Source organism: Centrocercus urophasianus, unplaced genomic scaffold (assembly GCF_019232065.1).
Source record: "Centrocercus urophasianus isolate 14NV4802_14NV808 unplaced genomic scaffold, USGS_Curo_1.0 seq_26, whole genome shotgun sequence".
Taxonomy (NCBI): Eukaryota; Metazoa; Chordata; class Aves; order Galliformes; family Phasianidae; genus Centrocercus; species Centrocercus urophasianus.
In genome coordinates, this window is record NW_024884822.1 from 5738053 (window position 1) to 5760557 (window position 22505).

At 41.3% G+C, this 22505-nt stretch overlaps 1 protein-coding gene across 1 annotated transcript; it reads left to right on the forward strand.

The window, feature by feature from the left end:
- Positions 1 to 982: 982 nt before the first annotated feature.
- Positions 983 to 20981, forward strand: CCNJL (cyclin J like). The gene is made up of 5 exons (XM_042826637.1): positions 983 to 1117; positions 8173 to 8383; positions 16380 to 16679; positions 17475 to 17634; positions 18671 to 20981. Exons 1-5 carry the CDS (start codon positions 1040 to 1042, stop codon positions 19116 to 19118), a joined length of 1197 nt encoding a protein of 398 aa, XP_042682571.1. The 5' UTR covers positions 983 to 1039; the 3' UTR covers positions 19119 to 20981.
- Positions 20982 to 22505: the final 1524 nt, after the last annotated feature.

Sequence of the window (22505 nt, forward strand, 5' to 3'; positions counted from 1 at the left end):
GCAGCTTTTATCTGCGGGTTTAATGGGCGCTGCTACTTAACTTCATTGCTTGGCTTTTACAGCAGGGCCAAGACAGAAAGCCGCTCAGCAGCTTTTCTTTTCTGATCATGAAAGCATTTTCCCAGGAACGGTAAAATCAACCAAGATAGTAACTTTAATGGAAGCAAAGCATGCAGGTTTTCTGTGTTGTGTTTGTTTGTTTGGAAACCAAAGAAAAAAACGAGTGTTTTTTTTGTTTGTTTTGCAAAGTCCTGTGCAGGACGACTGACAGACAAAGCCCCCAAAAATGAATGCTGAAACTGGGGTCTAATTCCCAAGAAGGGAAAGCTGCTGCTAGGCCGGGGGAACTCGCTTGTGGCAATTTCATCCTGAACAGATCAGCGGTGAGGTTTTGGTATAGAACAGGCTGTACGGTGATCTTCTTTTCCGGGGCTCTTCGAGCGTCAAGCTGGGATGTGGAAATGGGCCCCGCGGCAAAGCGGTGACATCCAGGCTGAAACTGTAGCCAGGTCACGCCGCCTGCACGTCCCCGCAACTGGAGGTGAGGAAGCACAGAACGAGGACAAAGCCCGCGCCTCCCGTCCTCACTTGCGGACTCTCGCTGAGCGCCGCCGCCAGCACGAGGAGCGGCTCTGCCCGCACGGAGCCGGGCAGCCACGTGCCGTCGGTGCCGCGCCTGCAGGGCGGGGGATCCGCTCCCCCCGCGGGGCCCCAGGAGCGCGCAGGTGCCGCTGCCGGCGGCGCGGAGGGGTCGGCGGCGTCCCGCCGGGGCGGGCAGCTGTTAATTACAGCCCATTAACCCCAGAGCCGCGTCGGCGGACGGGCGGCGGTCCTCCCGCTGTCTTCTTTCCCCTCCTCTCCCCTCTCGGCCGCGGGGCTTCCGCCGGCCCGAACGCCGGCTGCGGAGGGGGGCGGCCGCAGCGGTCAGCGCGGGGGGGGGCTCGGTGCCAGCGGGAGGTGCGGGGGCCGGCGAAAACGGCTCTTCCGCTCTGTTCTCCGTCCCGGTGGTGCCCCGTCCGCCTCCCAGAGCTTTGTCTGGATGGGAAGAAAAAGGATGGAGGAGCAGTGGTGGAAAGGGGAGCTGGCGGCAGACATCCATCAGACCCTGAGGACGAAGGTTTGCTCCCGCTTTGTTCCTTTCCCTCAGCTTTGCTCTCCGTTGTGCCCTCCCCAGGAGAAGGGCTGTGCTGCGGTGACCGCGCTGTGCCTTCAGCGGGGCTGCCGGGCGCTGCTCCGATCGAAACTTGTTCAAAGTGAGCCCTGAGCGAACGGCAGCCTGGAGAACCTGCGGCTCTTCGGTAGCTGTGACTCTGTAACTTAGCCGGGGTGGGGACTTGTTCTATTAGACGCTGGGAGGATGCGGGTGTTGTCCTGTGTCAGCGTGTTGCAGGATCTGGAGAAACGGCTTTGCTTCTCTGCGCACAGATAAGCGCTAAGATTTGGGACGTCGTGCCCAGGAGGGCTGTACGGGAGCGGGCATGTGCACAAATGGGCATGAGGTGCTATTTCTAGAAGTTCAGTGTTGATTGGAAAGCCAACTGTACGTCTTGCAATAAGCAAAACAGTCAGGCACTGCTTTTAAGACTTAGCGTGCTTTTACTGAAGGCAGGTAAAATTAAAGCTGCTGTTTCTTTAGGTAGATTTCCAAAGTAGTAAGTAGAAGTAAACCCTAAACGCAGGTGGTTGGGCACGAGAGCCAGTCCACAGCACATAGTGACTGCCTGTATGTAACCCAGCTTGATGTTAGCAAAGCTATGGGTAATGAAGTTACCTTTGGATGTTCCTTACCGCCATTGAGCAATAAGTGGTGTTAAGTGATGCAGTGTTCCCAGATCCAGGTTCTGAGTGGGCCAGGTCCCTTCTATGGGGTGGGAGGAATGGCAGGCATCCAGTGCCGGGGTGTGAAGGGGCCGGGGATAACTTTCTGGTGTGTTTGTTAATTCAGTGTATCTGCTGCCTTTTAAACAACCATTTCATTCTTGAGACTTCTTTCCAGATGCATCTTGCCACTCTAGGTTCCTAAAACCTCTCCTTTGTTTATGGATGTAGGCCGGCTGAGATGATGTAAAGAGCCCTCAAAGAGGGAGAAGGGTCTTTGGGCTGCACTTCCTCAGCTCTGAGGAAGGTTTGGGGCACTTTGTGTACTAATTCTGCCCACCTTACAAGGATGACTTCTTTCCTTCTCAAAGTACTAAAGGAGAATCCAGGGTGCCACTGTAGAGGGAAAAAATAATTGCAGGTGGTAAGACTAATATTTGGTTCACTCTTTGTTTCCTTCTTCAAGTAATATCCTGCAAAAACTACTCTGAAGTGTATTGCTGAGTTTTTGGGGGTTTTTTTAGTTTTTTTTTTTTTTTTTTTTTTTTTTTTCAATGTCAGAAGCACCAGGACTTTAAAAAGAATGTCACAAATCTCCTCAAAAGGACCAGACAACAAAGTTTGGGAAGATGAGCATTGACAGCTTTGTGAGCATGGGCTGAGGATGCCTGTGGCAAACGTGTAGAGAGAATAAGCTTCAGTAGCTGCATCTCCACTTGAGCTGTCGTGTGTCAGTGCACTGTTAGTGCATTGCCTTATTGATGATGGGATGCGAAGAATTAATGCAATGGTACCTTCAGCCTGAGTGACCTCCCTGCTTTAAGGTGCCTTCTGAAGAGTCTTAGTGTGGGCCGGTCGGTCCGTGTCTTGGGTCAGAAGAAACAGGTCTTAGTTGGAGCATGTGAGTATGAGAGGAAAGTTATTTAGTAATTGTCAAGGATGTTGAAATGTAGGCTGCAGGCTGTCCTGCTTCTTTTAAGTACATATTTAAATCTGTTTAAGGTGAGGAATGAAAGGTGATGCAGCTCTTCCTAGAACACTAGAAGCGATTGAGATGCAAATGGAAACAACCAAGTTTTTATGTTAACTGCAAGAAGTGTAATTCCCACCCCCTTGGATGGAAGTTGTTGTTAATCTCTTTAGAAGTTGGCTGCTTAGTGACAGATGTTGTGCACTGTTCTGATGGATGCGTTCTGCATGAGAGCAGATGCTGAATGTGTGGGCTATACCTGGCTTCTCATTCTGACAGCTGAAAAATGCTGCTCCCTGAAGGCTCCGTCTCAACGTGGAGGAAATCAATAGCCCCTGAATTGTCCAACTATGAAATATCAGTGCTGTGATAACGTAGGGCCATTGCAGAAATAGGTGATGATAGAAAGGTACTGATTGGTCCAGGCTGCTGCCCCACGCTGAAAGTCTGAGCTTTCTGAATGGAAATGGAACTCCTGCAGCACCTTTACAAAGCTCTCTTCTTTAGTAGCTCGAAATACTCAGTAAGTGTGAAAAGCAGAGTAACAAGTCAGTGTGTGGTGGTTTGTTTTTGGTGTTAGAGAAAATCCTGTACTTCAGAAGGCAGTGTGAATGTCCCAGAAAATGGAGGGATGTCTGGTTGCTGTTCCTCTCCTGTTGCTGCACTGCGTTGGGCTGTTTCCTCTCAGGATATGTTCATTTCTTGCAATTAATGAGAATAACTGGATCTGTCTGCATTTCCTTTTTATTCATCTCTTGCATGGCTTCTCAGAGCAGGGCCGAACTTTGCAGGACCTTTCTTTATGTATTTAAAAAGTTAATATTGTAATGTGATCTCTTTAAAGGTGGTCCAAATGTCTGTAAGTAACTCCCTGTGAGGAGCGCTGATCTTCTTCCTGTTGAAAGCAAACAGTCCTTTAAGTGGTAGATATGTCTGGGTGAGTTCCTCTAGGTGCATCACATCAGTTCATGATGTAACAGGCACTGTTTTGTCTTCCAGCCAATGAATCCACTCTCCTTGTTATTTTAAAAACTTGTGATCCCTTCAACGCTAAGCGAGTACTGATGGAAGTGCGATGTGCTCAGATCTGCCTGGCACTGCCTGGAGGTGGGATTGGCGCGGGCCCCATGGGCTGTGCTGCAGAAGAGGGAAGGCAATGGGGCACTGTGCAGGTGGTGCTTCTGGTGTGGAGTTTGTTTTCTTTTTTTAAAGAACTCTAGATGAGAACTTCAGGGGAATTGGATACCTGGGGCATTCAAAAGGGTTTGGACTCTCACTTCAATTAATCAAGAGGATAAAGCATTAACCTTTCATTCTGATGAGCTTTTCCACTTTGAATCAGATGTAAGAAAAGAAGGTGTTAGAAGGCATTGAGGCTTACTAATATCAGGCTTTTCCCAAAACTGGAAGTCCAGCAACAAAGCATAATCTGTTCACTTCAAAAGCTAGATTATTTTTTTAAACCACTGACAATAGCATTACTGGCCTCTAGCTGTAGCTTGCTTATGTTGTAGATGGCAGCATATGCATGGAGCTGAAAGGAACAGGTGTTCTGGTAAAGTACATGGTTATTCATGACCTTTTTCTTTCTTTCCTTCCTTCCTTCAAGTTGGAATTTTGATTTTCACACTTCTTTTTCTGATCCTGCACAGATCAGTTGCTGAATTCTGAATGCTTTGAATTGTGTAAAAAGGTCTTAATGAAATGTTTGATAATACACTACAGTGGAACACAGGAAGTGATGCATTTTTCAAGCACAACAGCAGTCTGGTTTTCCCTCAAATTTCAAAAATTTCAGACTGCTGTAAGGATGCTGAAGGGCTGAATAAGATCAAAATGATTTTAAGCACAGTTGAAATATGGTTCTGCTCTGATGCTTTTTTTTTTTTAATGGTATCTTAATAGTGTGACTGAATCTTAATTTAACTGTCTACATACCACAGATCACATTGAATCCTCTACTGACCTTAATCACTGTAAATTTGAACAGGTATAAAGGTTAGCCTGTATTACAAGACAGCACGGCTTGTGCTTGCCCAGACAAAGCAAGTTTGGCTGTTTTGGAGGCATTTACGATGCATTTTTGCTGTGAGAGGAAATGCATCCTGCTGGCTGTACCTGAAGAACACTGCACTGTCGCTTATCTTTGCCTTTCCCTGAGCCTGCATGGCCACAGGGAGTCAGGGGATGCTGCATGATTCATCCATGGGAAAACAGAGCCAGGCTGAAGACGTGGTAGAGAAGCAGATTCAGTTAACATCTTTATGAATGTCAGAACCTGAGGAATGTTTGTCATAGAGGCTCACTTTTCCTTTGTTGAGGAGTCTGCGAGTTGATGAATTTCACTTTTGTTCTGAGAACTGATCATTCTTAGTAGGAGTTATTACTGTAATGTCACATCACTTGCTAACTTGTAAGTTTTCTGCTGTTTGTCAGTTTATTACTGGCTTTAAATCTGGGGAGCAGGAGTTGTGCTGAAAGGAAATGGGATGCAACTTCTTGCTGTATTGAACACCCAAGCACTATGGTGTAGTGCTCTGACCACACTGAGTGGGGCATGGAGCAACTGCTGTAGGAGAGCTGGAGGACATCATCGTGCTCAATTTCCTTCTTCTCCTCTTCAGTTGTGGATGGCTAGTCCAGCTCAAGGAGCCTAAACTTCATGAGGTTCACTTACTCTGCTTGTTGCTCAGCATCTCCTCTGGGGTAGCTCAGAAGGCTTTGCTCAGCCCTACTGTGAAGCCAGCTGACCCATAGGTGAAGCCTGGTTCTTTGGGTCAATGAGCAGTGCAGGAATCAGTCAGGTTACCTCCTGGGAACTCCCTGAGCCTGGCTACACTTCAGCTCTGACTGCTGAAGATTTGTCATCTTTAGCACCACTTAAACATGTTTACACCGATTCCCTTCTTTTACAAGGTCAGGTTTTGAAGCTGATAGGAGCCAGCTTATAATTGACTTTGCCTTTAAAGCTGCTTCTCTTTCAGCCCACGCACAACCTCACTCTTGCAAGCCTTACTTGTCTCAAAACGTGATAAGTGGCAATCATCCCAAACGCTGTGTTCTGCCTGCCTGGAGGCTTTTAGCTGAGACACTGACCAATAACTGTTGAAGGAGCTCAGTCGGTCAGCCCGGAGCCGCATGAGAGCCCATGCTGCCCTGTTCAGTGTTTCAGTGCGTTGGCTGCCAGCAGCCACAGCCAGGTGGTGGAGGGAGATAGGAGCGAGCAGCATGAGGTAAGCAGCAGCATCTGAAAGGACCAGCAGACAGCAGAGCTCCTAGCTTCTTCTCTATTGCTTTACTGGAGATAGAGGAAAATCCTAAGCATGGGAAATTATTCTATTCTTGCTTCCTGAAAGACTTTTTTTTTCTTCTAAGACTTTTAGCTGCTGGTTGTGCACCAGTATCCCTAAAGTAACAAAGGTTTGTTACAAACACTTTTAGTGTTCAAAGAAGTAATTTTTTTCTTGGAGGACTGGTGCTAAATAACCCTGTGAGGGGAGGTTGGGGAGGAAAGGAATGCATATCAATAGCTGTGTTTATAGAGCTTCTCACTTTGTGTAGGAACTATATACTTGCCAACCATAACTCTGGTCCATGCAGGAAGTTTCATATTAAATACATATGCTGAGATCTGATATATCTAGAGAGCATAATTTTGCTGGGAGATCTAACTGTTTGTAAGCCAGAAACATTTCAAAAAGTAAAACTTGACGTTCCTATTAGTCATCAGGAAGAAAAAATGTTTTAGAGATTGAATTTCCACCTGATCTTATCATAGCTTGGACTTTATACTGACATTTAACACAAATGCAATTCTTTTCACTGTGAAATAATTTCTTCCAGAATGCTTAGGTTGTGAGTATATTATGAACTCTTGCTCTCAACCTGTGTCCTATTGATGGATTGATATCCTGGTATGTAAGGCGGTTGTAGTGGTGGGCATTATGGTGTGTTTTTGGGCATAAAACAATGTGGGGGTCGTGTTCCATTGCCTCCCTTCTTTATAAGAAGGGGTATTTTTTATAATCCCCCAGTGAAGGTTGCCCCAGGTTTCAAAGGGCTTCTTGCTTGTCTGCAGCATGTGTCTGTTCAGCTCAGAGGAAATAAAAAAAGGGTTGGTAAGCAATCATCTGTAACAGTGCCCAGCTTGCTGTCTTTGTGAGCTGCTTCTTGGTAACAAGCCTCTCTGGTTTCCAGTCATGTGCACCCCTCTGAGCCTGACTGTGCAGCTATTTTCCCCTGACAAGTTGAACCTCTTCACGGAATGCTTCCTCCAGGGAGATGGGAGAGTGTGGGCAGGCACTGCTCCAGCTGTGCAGGGAGGTGCCTTCTGCAAGCAGCACACCAGCGTGGATGCTTCCTCTGATCTCATCTGTTCAACTCTGTGTTTGTTTTGTAGAATTACTGCTCTATGCACTACTTTGTGTTCTGCTATAAGACACGTTTATCTCGCAGCGCTATGCAGATTCTAGTTCCTTTTCAAATGCATGCAATACAAAAATGATCTAAAAGTGGAATCTGAATTACTGATGTGCACCATGTTGAGAAAAAAAAAAAAAATATATATATATATAGTTTGCTTGCTTTTATCTATGTTTACCCACATGCATTCAGTCCATTTCAATTTAAGTCTGGCTGCTTAACACTAAAGTGGCATTTGCTTGTGGGTGCTCCCCAGGATCTTCACTCCCTCCCTCACACTGTGGCTACAAATCTGTATGAAACGCTTTCAGGTGAAGGGATAGCATAGGTAGACCAAAAAACTTCAGTAATTCTACCTTTAAAACTAAAATTTCTATATCACATATGAAACATTTTGCAAGTTCAGAGGTTAATTTTTATATTGCTGAAACACATCAGCATGAAAAATGCTTAAATTGGCCGTAATTGCAAGTCTCTCATTATTTTTCTTGTTAATGTCTACTTATTGCAGCTGTGCACAATGTTTTTTTTTAATATTAGAAATTCTTCATGCTACAGACCTGTGGGGTGCTTGTTGGTTGGATGGTTCTTGGTATAGAATGTAGTAAGTTGGAAGAGGCACTATCAGAGAAATTTATCTTGCTGTTCTAGCTTATGAAAAAGTACTTAATAACCCAATTTTAGGTGAAGAAAATAAAGTCCTTAAGGGACAGCTTTCATGGCCAAGAAGTTTGGTGTTCTGTAGAAAGTGATAACAAGCTGTTCCTGGGTGAAAGTGCAGTATGACCGAAGTACTAGAAGTTAATTGGCTGTTACACATGCAGTAATTCAGCCCTGATTTCCATCACAGTGCTGGTTTTGCTACGTTTTCCATAGCAGGTGGAGAGCATTAGGGATTCCTGATGGTTCAATGGGATGTTTCAGTACTTTCCTCCTTACCCCCCTCTCTCCCCTCCCTATAGGAACGTAACCTGCCTCTGTACAAGGCCCATTCACCACAGATTGGGATGCGCCGTTACTTCATTGATCTCTTGACCGTCCTCAGCAACCGTTGCAGTCTCTGCCCTACAGCTCGGCATCTCGCTATCTACTTACTGGACCTCTTCATGGATCGCTATGATATCAGTGTCAAGCAACTGTATGTCGCTTCATTTGCCTGTCTTCTCCTAGCAAGTAAGTTGGCTCTTATTTACTGTGGCTTTTCTTCCCTTCTCTAGCAGATGGTTGTTGTCTTTGCATGTCTTAACACAGAAAACTGCACAGGATAACCACTCCCAATTGCTTTCTTTAAATGTTTAGAAGTAGTTTTGAGGGACATGGTTTAGTTGGAAATACTGGTGGTAGGTGGATGGTTAGCCTGGATGACCTTAGAGGTCTTTTCCAACTTCAGTTACTCTATGATGTGCTTAAGGTTAAGCCCAATGAAGTCCACAGAAGGAACTAAAGTAGTCTTAAATTCTTCTTGACTGCACAGCTTGTTCTGCACATTCATATGATGGTGTTAGTGTGTGGAGGAAGTTTAGGTACCTGAAGTTGGATTGGTGAAAAGGGGCAATGAAGATAAGGGAGTAATGGAAAGGAGATGGCAAGATTGGGGGAGTTTAGTTCTAAAGAAGAATTAGCAGTAGAGAGTAATACAGCTTCTCCTGGAGAGCTGTCCTTGGATCCGTGCCTCTGTCATGATCACCGGACATAAACAATTCCTTGCAAATCAGAGTTCTCTTGTACAAGGGCCAAAGGAAAATTGCATCCGAAGGCACTTAGTAGGTATGTTGATAGTACTGGAATGCATATTGTTTGTTCTGGGCTCCTACTCGTTACTATGAAACGGAAGTTTTGGTGTTGGCATGCATTTGGCAAATGATCTTGAATGACTGTGGTTAGTACTTTTTTGAAATCTCTGCAGGCAGTGATGTGCAAGTGGAAGAAAGTGAGGCTGGTGCCTCAAGGAATTACAGACTTGCAAACTCTGTTTCTAGGTTACTAGGAAATTATCCTGCCATATGGGAGCCAGGCAGAGCAGTGTGCTATTGTTGTAGGCAACAAAAGTTATGCAAACTGCAGCATCAGTGGCTGGAAACTTCTAGGCAGTTACACTGGTTAAGGTTTTAAAAAAAAAAAGAAAAAAAAAAGGAAGGAAAAAAGAGAGAAGAGAGAGAGAGCCAGAAGGGATCTGCTGAGGAAAGAATGTGATATTGTGTGTTTATTGATCAAGGTACAAGTTTGCTAACACTTTTCTTTATGGGGAATGCCCTGAAGAGCTTGATCTGCAGAGATAACGGTAACAACGAACTGTACTTTACCATAATATGCACATAGTGTATTTAAGCATTGGCAGTGTTGGCTCTAGAAAAAGATGATGAGTTATATGGATAGGTGCTTGCTTGTGTTGCAGAAAAGCCAGAGTTAAAATCAGAGGAAAGAAGAATTGAAATAGTTTCCGTAGGTGCAGTTTTACTGCAGACTATGTGGTACTTAGTCTGGAAGAGCTGTTGAAGTTCTGCTTACCTGAACCTTTGATGAGCTCCTTCAGACTAGAAAATTGGCAGAAAACAATCCCAGCTGAGGTGTTTTCTTTCTGTTTCCTATACTTTTTTTTTTTTGAACACTCCATTTTTGTATGTGTAACCTTGTAACTGCAAGATGCCTCACAGCAATGCTGATTTATTTTCCAGGTACATGGTTGAAAGGATCCATAAAGAATACAGAACAGGATTTTCTTTAAACCTGATACTTTTGAGCATTCTCCTCTCCCGCTAATCCCTGCCATAAAATTGGTGCTTCAGCAGTTCTTTTTAGTGACGTTTTTTGAATTTACAGGAAAGATTTATAGATATAACTTACATGTGCAGGTAGGATAGCATTGGTGCCCTTGAACTTCTTATGAGTTGTCAGATTTGATATAATGGTAAGATCTTGAGTAGAGCCTTCCTGTATGAGACTGGGAGGGCTGCACAACTGGTTCATGTAGCGTCTAGGATTTAAAATGAAATAAAGTTTAAGGCTGTCCTTAAGTAAGGGGCCAAAGTCAAATGCAGCTTTAGATCATCTCAGAAACCGCGAAGGAAAAGGAAGTTGACAAACCACCTCATGATGATATTGGAGGGAAAGAGGAAAATGTTTCTTAACTTTTTCTTTTTTTAAAGGCAATTTGATTCAGGGATCAAGTCCAAGCCTAGTGAGCTAATGAGTATGAGAATCTTTCTAAACCTGACACTAGTTCAGTGCAGCATTCATATATCCTGTTATGGAACCATCCTTTATAAGAAAGGGGAAAAGTCTATAATTGTAAAGCTAGCTCTCCTACCAACGTGTAGAAACAAAATGCTAAAATTTGAAGCAAAGCAGCTTTGCACAAAATTAATACCTAAACACTTTGTGTAGACAAGGTTTTAAATCTGGAGAGTCTCTAGATGTAGTAAGCTCTGTTGTTTGTTGTTTGAGCCATACTAATGTTCAATAAGGACCTTCTGCTTTGGTACACGTAGCTTGAACTGGTGAAAGTCAAGTTGGGGAAAGACATTTTATGCCAAATGGGAATTCCTGGGTTTAGTTTATTTTCAAAATGATAAGAAGTAGAATAAATGGTATACTATAGTCACCTGATATTTCTCATTATAGCAACAAATATAACTGGTTTGGTTTTTTTTTTTTTTTTTTTGCCTTTCACTGCAAATGCAATAATTAGGACTTCCTGCAAATAATTAGGAAGTTGCCTACTTGTTCAGCAAAGGATTGCAGCAGAAATACTCTTCGGTCTGTAGCAAGACTCTTGTACTTATTAAAATATGTATTAATAACTTTTGAGAGCAAACAGTCATCTTCATAAAAGTAAGGTTCAGTTCTTTGGAATACGGTGTTTACCTCGCTCAAGATGATTATTGAATGTTTATCAGAAGATAATTCTGCACGATAAACACCGTTTGAGAAATTCTGCTTTTTCTTTCTGATTGTTTCCTTAGAGAAAGGCAGGAGGTTAATGGCAGTGTGCAGACCACAAACAAGATGAGGTGTAGTGAGAGGTGACGTTTCCGATCTAAGTGTGGGGGAGGTGGATTTTCTTTCTTTTGTTGGGGGACACTGAGGACAGTTGTGTAAGTTCAGAGAAATTGTTGTCAACTTTAATTTAGCTTTCAGGTTTGCTTCTCGGATCTGAAGAATCTCAAACTTTTTTTTTTTTTTCCCCTTACCAACTTTGTCATCCATCTTTGAGCATACAACAGCAGTGTTCTCATGTCACAGATCACAGCTGTCTTTTAGTTAGCTGGAGCTGATTTCTCTTGCTGTGTTCTAGAAAAGCATTTTAACTGGCTCATCAGTTTCCCCATCTAGGAAACTGGATGGTGACAGTGCCTCCTACTATGGAAATAATTGCAAAAAGAGATGAGAGAGTGGGAAGATGATGCTCTTCCAAACAGATTGTGTTGGCAGCCAAATCATGTTCAGCCTGGACTTGCTGCAGCTGAGAGGAACGTGGGTGGGTGTCCCTGGAATCATCTAAGTGTTCTCTAGTTGGAATATGTATGTTTCTTCTGCAGGGTATGCACAGTGTGATAACTGCAGATGATCTCTGGAAATTCCTGCTGGGTACATCAGCCCCCCCAGAACAGCTATGAAATCTTTGAACTTTACTGTCATCAACAGTTATTTCCTCTGTATCAATTCTGAAAATGAATGGTAATTGTTCACGGTAATCTAAAGGTGAACAGAAACCCATCGGGGAGGAAAGGAAATGTTACTGGAAAAACTGATGTCACATTTTAATAAAAACACAAAAAATAAGTTCTGTTACTTGTATACAAACTATATTGTGTATTTCATATATGGCTCAGGTAAGCCCAAAGGTTGGGCACTCATGTGCCCAAGAGCAGGAGCAAAGTAGATCAAGCCAGGCTGTTCTTGGTGGTGCCCAACAACAGAACAAGGGGCACTGGGCAGAAACTGAAACATGGGAAGTTCCATATGAACATGAGGAAAAATGTCTTTACTTTGAGGGTGACAGCAGTGGAACATGCTGCCCGAAGAGGGTTGTGGAGTCTTCTCTGGAGGTATTCAAAACCCAGCTGGACACTTCCCTGTGTAACCACTGTAGGGAGCCTGCTTTAGCAGGGTTTGGAGTAGATGATCTCCAGAAGTCCCTCAGACTCTGTGATTCTGTGAAATCAAAAAAAACTTGGCCCTTTTTTGACACAGTACCTTTCTAACACTCCCATGCTGATTATCTGCTCCCCTAACTATGGTCTGACTTTTTAAAATTTCCAAGGTTGAGTGAGAAAGATGGAAGAAACTGCGACTTACAGAAGTCATAATGACAGCTTCTTAGTTTCTTAGCTGTGCAGTGGTTTTTCTCCTCCTGCTGGTATATTCCTTAAACTTCTGTATCAGACTGACGTCACCTTTTGGGGTGGGAAAAAAAAAGGAGGGGGTTATCTTCTCTCTTCTCAACTTTTTTCTTTTTAAACAGTTCTAAATTCAAGTTTACTGAGAAGATTTATGAATGTGTGTACACAGACTCCTGAATTTTTAGGGCTTTTTCACTGGTAGAACAGGAAATGAATGTCTACTTCTTATGGTAGATGTATTTTGTTTTTGACTTCTATTGTGCTCTTTTATGGTGGAGTGGCTGCTCTATAATGCTTTTAGTGCATTTCATATCCATGGTATCTGAACTGGTTCGAAGATAACAAATCAAGATGGAAACATTTTGTTGAATAGAATTGCTATCCTAAATGGATAGCAAGATCTTTTAATGTAATTTGCTGGCACAGTACTGTTTTTAATTATTTTTAGATTGACAAGAATGTTCTGAATATTATGGTGACATCTCAGTTCATCTCTTTCTCAAAAAAAGAGGCAATGGGAGAGGCAAAAAAAAAAAGAGGCTCCCTTGGAGGCAATGGGAGAATCACTGAAGCAAGAGTCTCTTGTGGGTGATGGGCATTCAAGAAGAAAAGGAATATTAACTACAGAATACTTTAAAATCGTTGTACACCTAACCAAATGAGTTTGAATTTTTCAGCAAGGGTGTTATTTAAGCAGCATTGGAAAAAAAGTTGTTATTACTGGTGATTGATTCTTGCTAGTTTTTGAGCAAGGCATGTTAGGTAGCTATGTCATTTTGGTTTTGGTAACTGCAAATTTAAAAAGGTCTCCTTACATTTGCTGCAAAGGAACACTTTGTTACTAATAGGCAAAATCCTGGCGGTATCAGATCTGCCTTTTCTGTATTTTTTTGGTCTCTTTTGAGAACAATAAAAATTGAGATCACGTTTTACTGTACAAAATGACAGTACTTTCTAGCTACTTATGGAAAAACTGACTGCTTCTAGACACTGCTGCTGTTTCAATAGCCTAGTCAATGCAAATTAGAAAAAGGTGTGGCTTTGCTCAGCTATTTGGACTCTAAAAATGCATGCTCTGGGCTAATCCTATGGGAATTATTTATGTTAATTGGCTACAATGTACAACTACTAGCTTTTCAGTGACCCTGGCTAATGAGGCCTTCCAAGACAGGATGGAACAAAGAGAAATTATGAAACAGCAAGGGCAAAGGTGGCGGTGCCTGAGGGTTTTTACCTCTTCTTTTTTGTAGCACATGCATTTAGCTTCCGTACCCAAAGGACAGTATTGATACCCAAAGGAGATTTTTTCCCTCAGTATTAGATCTTTGCTTTTTTTTTTTTTTTTTTTTCCCCCTGTGCTGCCTTTTTTCTTCATGCTTTACTGAATGCCTTTCATCAGTCTGCTTCCAGTTAGGAAAAACTGGTCTCTAAAATGACTAGAAGAGAGATGACATGACTGAATAGTGGTGTGTTGTTTTCTTTTTTTTTTTTTTTTTTTTTAAACTTTCTTTCAACTTCACTCAATGTGTAGCTTGAGAAGAAGAGTCAATTTTCTGTCCTCTGTTCTGCTAGTAACATGGATGTAGGAACACATAATGGGAATGAGGAACCCAAATTACCTTGGTATGAAGGCCTCTTGAAATCTGTTGTGAAACACAAAAGTATAAACTAACATATTTCTGTAATCCAATAATGAAATCCACTCATTGCATGCTTTAGCTTTTACTCATTTCTTGTAGCATTGCAGAGTCCAGATCCTACCTCCAGTTCTATAGCAATCTATTAAATTGTTCATTAGTGTACTTATGAAAAGACAGAAATGGCTTCTCCTGCTGTGGATCAAGATTTATACAGAGGTTGAGAGAAGACAAACTAATCCCATTAGCAGAAAAATGTTTGTGATGCTCTTGTTTAACTCACTGAGAATAAACAGGAAAAGAGAGATAAGCCACCACTTCGTGTATTTTCAAGTACTATTAGTCCTGGCTTATTGTGAATTCTTAACTCCTTATCTCTGGCTAGCAAAGTAGTGAGGTCCTTGAGATTTTGTGAGAGAATGGTGAGAAATGTGTGTCCAGGTAGATGTTGGCCCTTGTGAAGGGCATGGGTTTCATCCCTGGGTGAAGCTGTAGCAGATGGGGGAGCTGCTCAGGCTGAAATGATAGTAGCTCTGCTTTGCTGGGAATGGCTGTCCTTGTTGGCACATAAAATCACCGATTCTGCAGAATTTTGTAGTTTTGTGCCACTTCAGTAAGCTGAAGTGGCATTTAGCAGGAGGGTGTCAATTGTGTCATCGAGATAATGTAAAGGAAAGGCAGGGTCAATCTAATGTCTTGCTTCTGGTCATCTCAGGATAAACCTGATACTTTGAGCTTTGATTGTCTGAAGTATGCCAAGCATCCAGTTTGCAATTGGTAAACCAGTACCAGCACTCTCCCTCACTGCTTTACTTGCAGCACCTGAAAGTCAACTGTGGTTAGGATGCCTGCTGATCAAGAATGATGGTGGGAAGCATTCAGGAGCATCAATCAAGATTAGACTATGACTTAACCTCTAGCAATTGAAACATGCTGACTTCTGTCCTGGTATCCCTGTCATGTTTGTTAGTTTGTTTTAGTATGTTTGTTTTGTATTTGAATTTATATTAGCTTTTTTATTTCTTTAAAGGTATTTCTTCATTGTCAAAAACTGTTGTTTTTTTTTCTAGTGGAGAAACATTTAAGCAAAGATCTGTATCATATTTAGTCTTGTTGACTCTTCAAGGGTATAATATACTCCAAAAAGCTTGTGGTGGGATGCACAGTTCATGTCATAACTTGGGAACTTCTATACATGACCTGTCTATGATTGCAAGTCATATATATAAATCAGTAGTGGTCAACTTCAGCTATGATTACAGCATTTTTTCAGATCTTTACGGCTGGTATTTTTATCATCTGCATTTAAAACTGAGGATTGTTCAATTATTTAAACACTACTTTAATGAAAAGGCTTAACAGAGCATATTGTGATTAATGCTCCTTCAAAAACTTAAATGCAAGAAGGCTTGTAACCTAGTAGACAACTTCCTCTTTAAATACAGACTTGTTAGTTTTTATTATTTTACTTTTGAAACCTTATGTATAAACCCTACATTCAGTACAAAACTGTCTTGAAAAGACATCAGTTTCTCCCTGTTCTGCTTCCTTTATAGAAATGCATAAGCCTCCTTGACTGCAATGCCAGGCATTCTGCCATGAATAAAAATGCTTATGAATTGTAGCATCTGCTTCTGTTAAATTCTTAGCAAACATTCAGTGACAATGTTAATGTTAAATGGATACAACAGACCTAATTTAAGATGAATGCGAAGAAGAGGTTCCTCTTTCTGGAGAACAAAAAAAAAATGCTTAACGAGCAAAATACAGATGAACATCTAAACTTGCAGTAAATAATTTGGCTTTCCCAGTTTCAAAAATATACTTTTTTCTGTGAACAAGTGTTCTTAACACCAGAAGCATCACGAATATTAAACTTCTATTTGTTGTACTCTTCCAGCTCTCCAGTCCAGCTCTTCTAAGGAATTAATCTTTATTTTGGTTTTGGCATCAAAACTACATTAGATATAATAATGATATATGATATGGGAACATGTTGACCAGTCTTTTCCCTTTTTTTTTTTTTTTTTTTTTTTTTTTTCTTCCCCCTTACTTGTGTCCCTGCACTCTCTTGTCTCTCTTTCATCCATTGTAGAAAGTGCCTTTCACTGTTAGACTTTCTGGTTCTTTGGCTTTTTGACACTCCATCATTATGATGTACCTTAGCTGAAAACCATCTTTTTTTGGCAGGTAAATTTGAAGAAAAAGAAGATAAAGTTCCAAAGTTGGAGCACTTAAATAACCTGGCATACATGTGCAATGTGAATGTGGTACTGAGCAAGAAAGACTTGCTTCAAATGGAAATGCTGCTTCTGGAAAACTTCAACTGGAACCTGTGCATACCAACAGCAGCGCACTACATTGACTACTACCTCTATGCATCTCTTGGTGAGAATGACCTTCACAACGGCTGGCCAATCACTTCACGAACCAAAGTCAAAGCTTTTATGGAAAAATATGCATATTATTTCCTTGATTTTTCAGTGCAAGGTAAGAGACTGAGTTTATGTTAGAATGATCTTCCATTTGCCAAAGGGCAAAAATCTGGAAGAGAGAAGGGTTTTAAAAGTTGTCATTATATGGACTGTACAAAATGATCTATGTAGACCAGTGTGCCACTTGGCAGTTATTTCAGATGACAATTGGTTGTCCTTTCCTTGCAGATTAGTCTTGCCTCTTCTCAGAAATGAGAGATCCATTTTTTTCATCTTAGAACTCTGAATTGGCAAGACCACTGGAAATGGTTATCTGACACAGTATGAACTGCTGTCAGTTGTAGACATGACTGAATGCAGTTTAACGTATGACTTTTTTCAGTTATGTTTTTGAGGATTCTGTGCTGATGTGATGATATGATATGATGCACTCAGACTGAGCTTATAGTGATCTGGTTTGCAGCACCAGTTCCAATATCTGCCTGTGAGAGAGGCAATAATCTGCAGTATTCTTAAAATTCCAACACTAATGTGAATGTATGTGACTGTAAGTAGTGGACATCAGTTCACTTGACACAAGTCTAAAAACTTTGGCATAGTTAGTCCATTTCATATATTTCATAGTTTGTTGTTGTTTTTAATCAAAACCCTCCAGGCACCAGTAGCACACAGCTTTTCAGTAAAGCTTCATCCAGTTTTGATAGAATTCTCATTGGCGCGAGTTGCTACTTTGAGATGTATGGAATAAAGTTGAGGATTTAACTTTGTCCCGTGTTGCCATGTACTACTTACTAGGCTCACTGCAGTGATCAGTAAGAGTATAACCCATGCTATTTTTATTCCTTTGTAGATCACAGTTTCCTTCATTTTCGTCCATCTCTGATTGCTGCGGCTTCTGTGTGTGCCTCACGCATCTGTATGCAGATTTCTCCTGCCTGGACAACACAGCTTGAATTGCTCACATGTTACTCCTGGGAGCACCTTGCCCAGTGCATTGAAATGATGCTCATGTAAGATCAAAATGCAAGTAACCTCTTGGCATTCTTAGCAAGTTGTTGATGCTTGCTTAGAACAAAACAAAAAATGTGCAGGAAAAAGGACCTGTTATAGCTTAATGATAGCTATGGCTTTTAGCTATTACATTGGTAACCTCTAGCTTTAGTATGGGGAGAGGAATAAAATGGAAAAATTGGATCATTTCACTAAATACTGTTTTTTAACATACGTGCATTGTAGAATGGCACACAATTTATTGTTCTTTTCATCTTGTACTGGTTGTCCATGCCATTGGGTGGAAGCTTTTACGGATGGTTGCTGAAAGTTTTTTCCTTTCTTTTCTCCTTGTACCCATAAAGATCTTGCTGCAGAGGGGCACCGGTGTATCTCCAACTCTGGGAATACAGTAGGGAGATGTTTTTCAGGGCTATTCTTTGCTGCTTCTGCAGTAAAGGACATGACTGCAGTGTGTTGGTACTGGTTGATTCATGTGAGCACATACAAGTCTCAACAGAAAACGTGAAAGATCCATAGAATGATGCTGGACTTCAGAATTTTTCCTTGAAGTGGGGCCAATTGAACTTGAATCCAGACTGGTTGGAGTACTGTCTAGTCAGCTGTTGCTATCTAAGGACAGAGATTTCCCAATTTCACTGAGCAATTTGTTTTACTGATTGATGACCCTAATGATTATCAAATGTGTGAACGTGTTTCTTCCTGGTATCTTACAGGATTTTTCCTGTGTTTCTCTTAGCTGTGCACTTAAATACTTTGCAAGTACCCACGCAGACTATTTTAAGAAAATCATGCTGTGGACTTCAAGGTCTCATAACTTTCCATAGCAAGTCCAATTGTAAATGTACTTGGGATGCAAAAATTATTCATAAGACTTCTTAGGATATGAAGATCTCACCAGAGTAATTAGAAATGAACTGTGAACGTGTGAACTGTCATATATACCTATGGGTAAAAAGCCTAATGCGTGGAAATTTTGGTATATGCAAATTCTGTGAATTTTCCCTGTTGATGAATCTAACTTATTTGTTTCAGATATTATGAGAATGACATCAAAGAAGCCAGTAATATAAAAAAGGAAGTAACAATCCAACATCAGCAGCAGGAAGTAATGGAAAACCTGAGACATGAAGCCACTACTCAAGTTCTATTTCAGCAATCCGGTTATCATCCTTTAGCCCAGCATTCAGCTAGTCTTTCCCACTTCCAGTCACCAGTACAGGATTTGTGCTCTGCTTATCGTGACTCCTTACAGCCACACAGACCCAGCACTCTGATTGCTGGGAGTGCTGACAGCTCAATGCATCCCTATGCTGCTCTTCAGACCAACCTGCAGCCATCTGCCCAGACTCTGCATGTCCAAATGCCTATTGCTGTGCAGGTGGCCTTAGGAACAGAGCCCAGTCACTGCATTTCCATGGCTTGTGGTAGTAGTTATTTCAGCGGTTGCCATTCGTATCCAGCTGGGTGTTTTGATGGATAAATATCAGCACGAGAATAAGGTGACATGAGTGAAAACTAAAGAAAAGACCCTGTGAGTGATACGGAATGTGTATCTGAATGAGAACCGTGAAGGAACAGAATCCGTACATCTTACTCATCCACAGGACGTGGATCTGGATCCATTGATCACTGGAAGCTGGGTGCCTTTGCCAAGGATTGTACCTTTCTCTCTTAATAAGAGAAACAGAAATGCAGTAACATACCTCATGTGAAGTAACTTTGAAAGACGTGCATAGCAACCCTGTGGAGATTACTACTTTCTAGTTCTCAGTTAGTGACTCACTGATCTGAGTTGGCTGAAAGCTTGTATGGTATTTCAGGCTAGAGTGTTCCTCGAATTTTTGGTTTAGTAGCAATGTTCTTAGAGGATGTTATTGAAAACAGAGTGCTCTCTCTCTCCCAGGGATGTGTCTTTTGAACAGTGGTGGCTTATACTACTGGAAGCTTCTACAAAAAGTGTCCTGAAATGGTGTTCACTTAAATGCGGGTGCTCTTTGTTTCTGCAGAAATAGACACATAGAACACTTCAATTTTCTTTGACCTGGAGTGACAATGCAGGAGTAAGACTTCATAATAAAAGGAACAAAGGCTGGAAGACTATCAAATAATCTTTGACTTAAAATTATCTTGGAAACAAGATGTGATGCTACTGAACTGAACACAGAACACCACTCTGCCTTTGCTTATTTGAAAAAAAAAATAAGCAACAGAAACATTAAAAAGCATAAATGATCTTAGAACTTAAACATGCTGCTGCTTTTTGAGACTGGAGATTACAGTTAGTAAAACTGTTTACAAGCTTTATCAGGGATTTAATGTTACTTGAAGAAATTTTCTTTGACAAACTCTCAAAAACTTCAGTCCCTTCAGTTATTTCGTAGTTTGGGCTCAAACGGTTTGTGGCAGTAGTTCAATTTTAGGACAGAGGAACTGCTGGTAATGTGGGCAGAGATGGGGAACTGGTTAACTTTATTGGGAAATTGGTTTAGTTGCAGCACTAGGCAATCCTGACTTAGTTTTCTTGAATATCACCTTGATTCTATTGGAAAATATAGCTGGTGAATTGCAGATCATGTTACTTTATAATGAGATGCACCTACTGCCGGATACCCAAATGTTCCCTTTTCGATTGAGATCAGAGAAGATTGTAGAGGTTTTTGTTTGTTTAACTGCAATGTAGATATTTACAAGAAATAGACTTCTGAAATGTGAAACTTCTAGTTTTGATACACAACCACAATTGTGTGTTTGTTTGAAGACAATACTGTTGGACTGTCCTTTTTCCCTAAGGATCTCAGGACTGCAGTACAGGTAATGTGCAATATGCTTTTTCTGACTTGGGGCAGCTTTTCCAAGTCACGTGTCAATGTTGTTTTAAATTATATTTTCAGAGAATTGTTTTTAAGGGCGTTTAAAGGTGGAGGGGGAAAATTACCCTGCATGCTGATGTGTGCTTGTGTAACCATCTTCTGAGAATGCAATGTTGGATGTTAAGCTAATGATTTCCTGCATTCAGCAGGCTAGGGGCATTTTGTTGTTTTTTTTTTTCACTTAAAAAAGGCAAACTGTAAATGAAGAGGCTGTACTCTTCAGAAATTGATCTAGAAATGTAGAGAACTTAGTCTTTAATCTTTAATTCTGTTGGTTTTGTATTTATATTAAACTTTATTTTTAGAAGACTTTAGTGTATTTTATAATTAGTCATTCGTCAGAACTACTGAACAAAACAGTAGTGGCAGTATGTTGGATGGTTTTTCTTTGTTTTTATCACCTTTCTGTTCAGGTCACACACACTGTTACACTTTGGGCTGCCATTCTGCTTAATGTGAAAATACTTGCAACGTTTCCAGTGAAAGCTTCCAATAAATAAGTGTACAGATGAAGTACTCTGTTAATTTTTCTACTGTTTTCTCCCAAGCTTTCAGGAGCTAACAAGGAATACATCTGTACCTTAAAAAACACCTGATCTGAGTACTCATAACATCTTACAGAACAGTGGTAGGACAAATGTGATGGAAAGGCCTTGTCGAATAATAAGTTGTGAAGGGTTAGGCAGGCAGATGAGGAAGTTGGTCCCTGTGCAGAAAGTGAGGTTTTGCTCCAAGTTTCAAGTGTTGGTGTGTATAAGGGAACACAAAGCAGGCTGTGGGGATTGCTGAAGAAACAGGCAAAAAATGTGCAGACATGAAGCAGGACGTAAGAACTGATTATTCCAGCTCATATGGCCCAGTGCCATGAAATACTGAATCAGAGAACACAGTTGTACATTATCTTTTCTTCTGGTAACTGCATTTTAAACAAGAATTGTCCATTGGCTTCTCTAGCATAGTGCCTTTGTAGCATTGGTGAAGTTGGAGCAGATTTTGTTCAACAGCAGTCTCAGAAAAATACAGAAAAGATTTCTGAGAACTTAGAGTTGGCCTGATAGTGTTTTGACTGACTGTTCTCTGCAGACTGCTTTACATGTAGGTGAGATTTGCTAACAGATTTTTAAGTGGATCTTTTCCCTCTTGTGAAAACTTGGGAAGAGAGAACATAGAAGAGTTCAGACAATCGAAAAGCTGCTTCTCTATTGACTTTCTTGCCACAGTTACTTTTGAAGTGAGCTATAGAGATGCATACGAAGTTTCTTTTGAAATGATATAAAACTTCTCACCCTGTGTCTGTGTTGGTTGATGCTGTCATTTCTTGCATAAACAGATCAGAGTTTTTGCAGTCTGATCAACATGCAATTCCCTGGAAAGCTTTGTGAACAAACATCACTGCAAAAGCAAATACAGAACAACGTGGCTACGAATAGAAAGCACTATGCTGCAATTGCCAAAATGAACACTAGCAGCCTGTGTCTGGCTCTATGGTTCTATGTAGTAGGTATCATGGGCACATTTTTTAAGATCTGTAAGATGTCCCATTGTTATTTGAAGAGAAATGACGAGTGAGCCTGAAGAAATATCTATCACTTCCTGAGATGGTGTTCTGCAACTGGGTCTGAACTATGCTTCAGCTTCCTCATGCAAGATAATGACATTGTTACTGTCCTAAAGGAACACAGAAGTTGCGTCAAGCCAACCTTGCATCTACATAGTGGTAGTCCGTGTGTTCTTGAAGTTTTGCAAATGCTTGTGGCTTGCTCTCCTGATTGCTGCATGTGCCTGATTTCCTTGAGCACAGACATCCAGTTAACCAAAAAAAAACAAAACAAAAAACCAACCCTTCTCATAGTCAGAGGAAAATAGCACTGTGCCTCTTGTACTTAGTTTCTTAGTAATAGTCTTCATATACTGCATATACCTGGAACCATTAACTGCAGAAATATTTCTGATTTATGGTTTTCATTATATTGTTCAAAATTTTTAATGACTGCCAA

Coding starts and splice junctions, on each gene's coding strand:
- CCNJL (XM_042826637.1), top strand. CDS start 1,040: ATGGGAAGAAAAAGGATGGAGGAGCAGTGGTGGAAAGGGGAGCTGGCG. Junction 8,384..16,379: donor TGCCTGTCTTCTCCTAGCAA/GTAAGTTGGCTC, acceptor TTTTTTTGGCAG/GTAAATTTGAAGAAAAAGAA. Junction 17,635..18,670: donor TGCATTGAAATGATGCTCAT/GTAAGATCAAAA, acceptor TATTTGTTTCAG/ATATTATGAGAATGACATCA.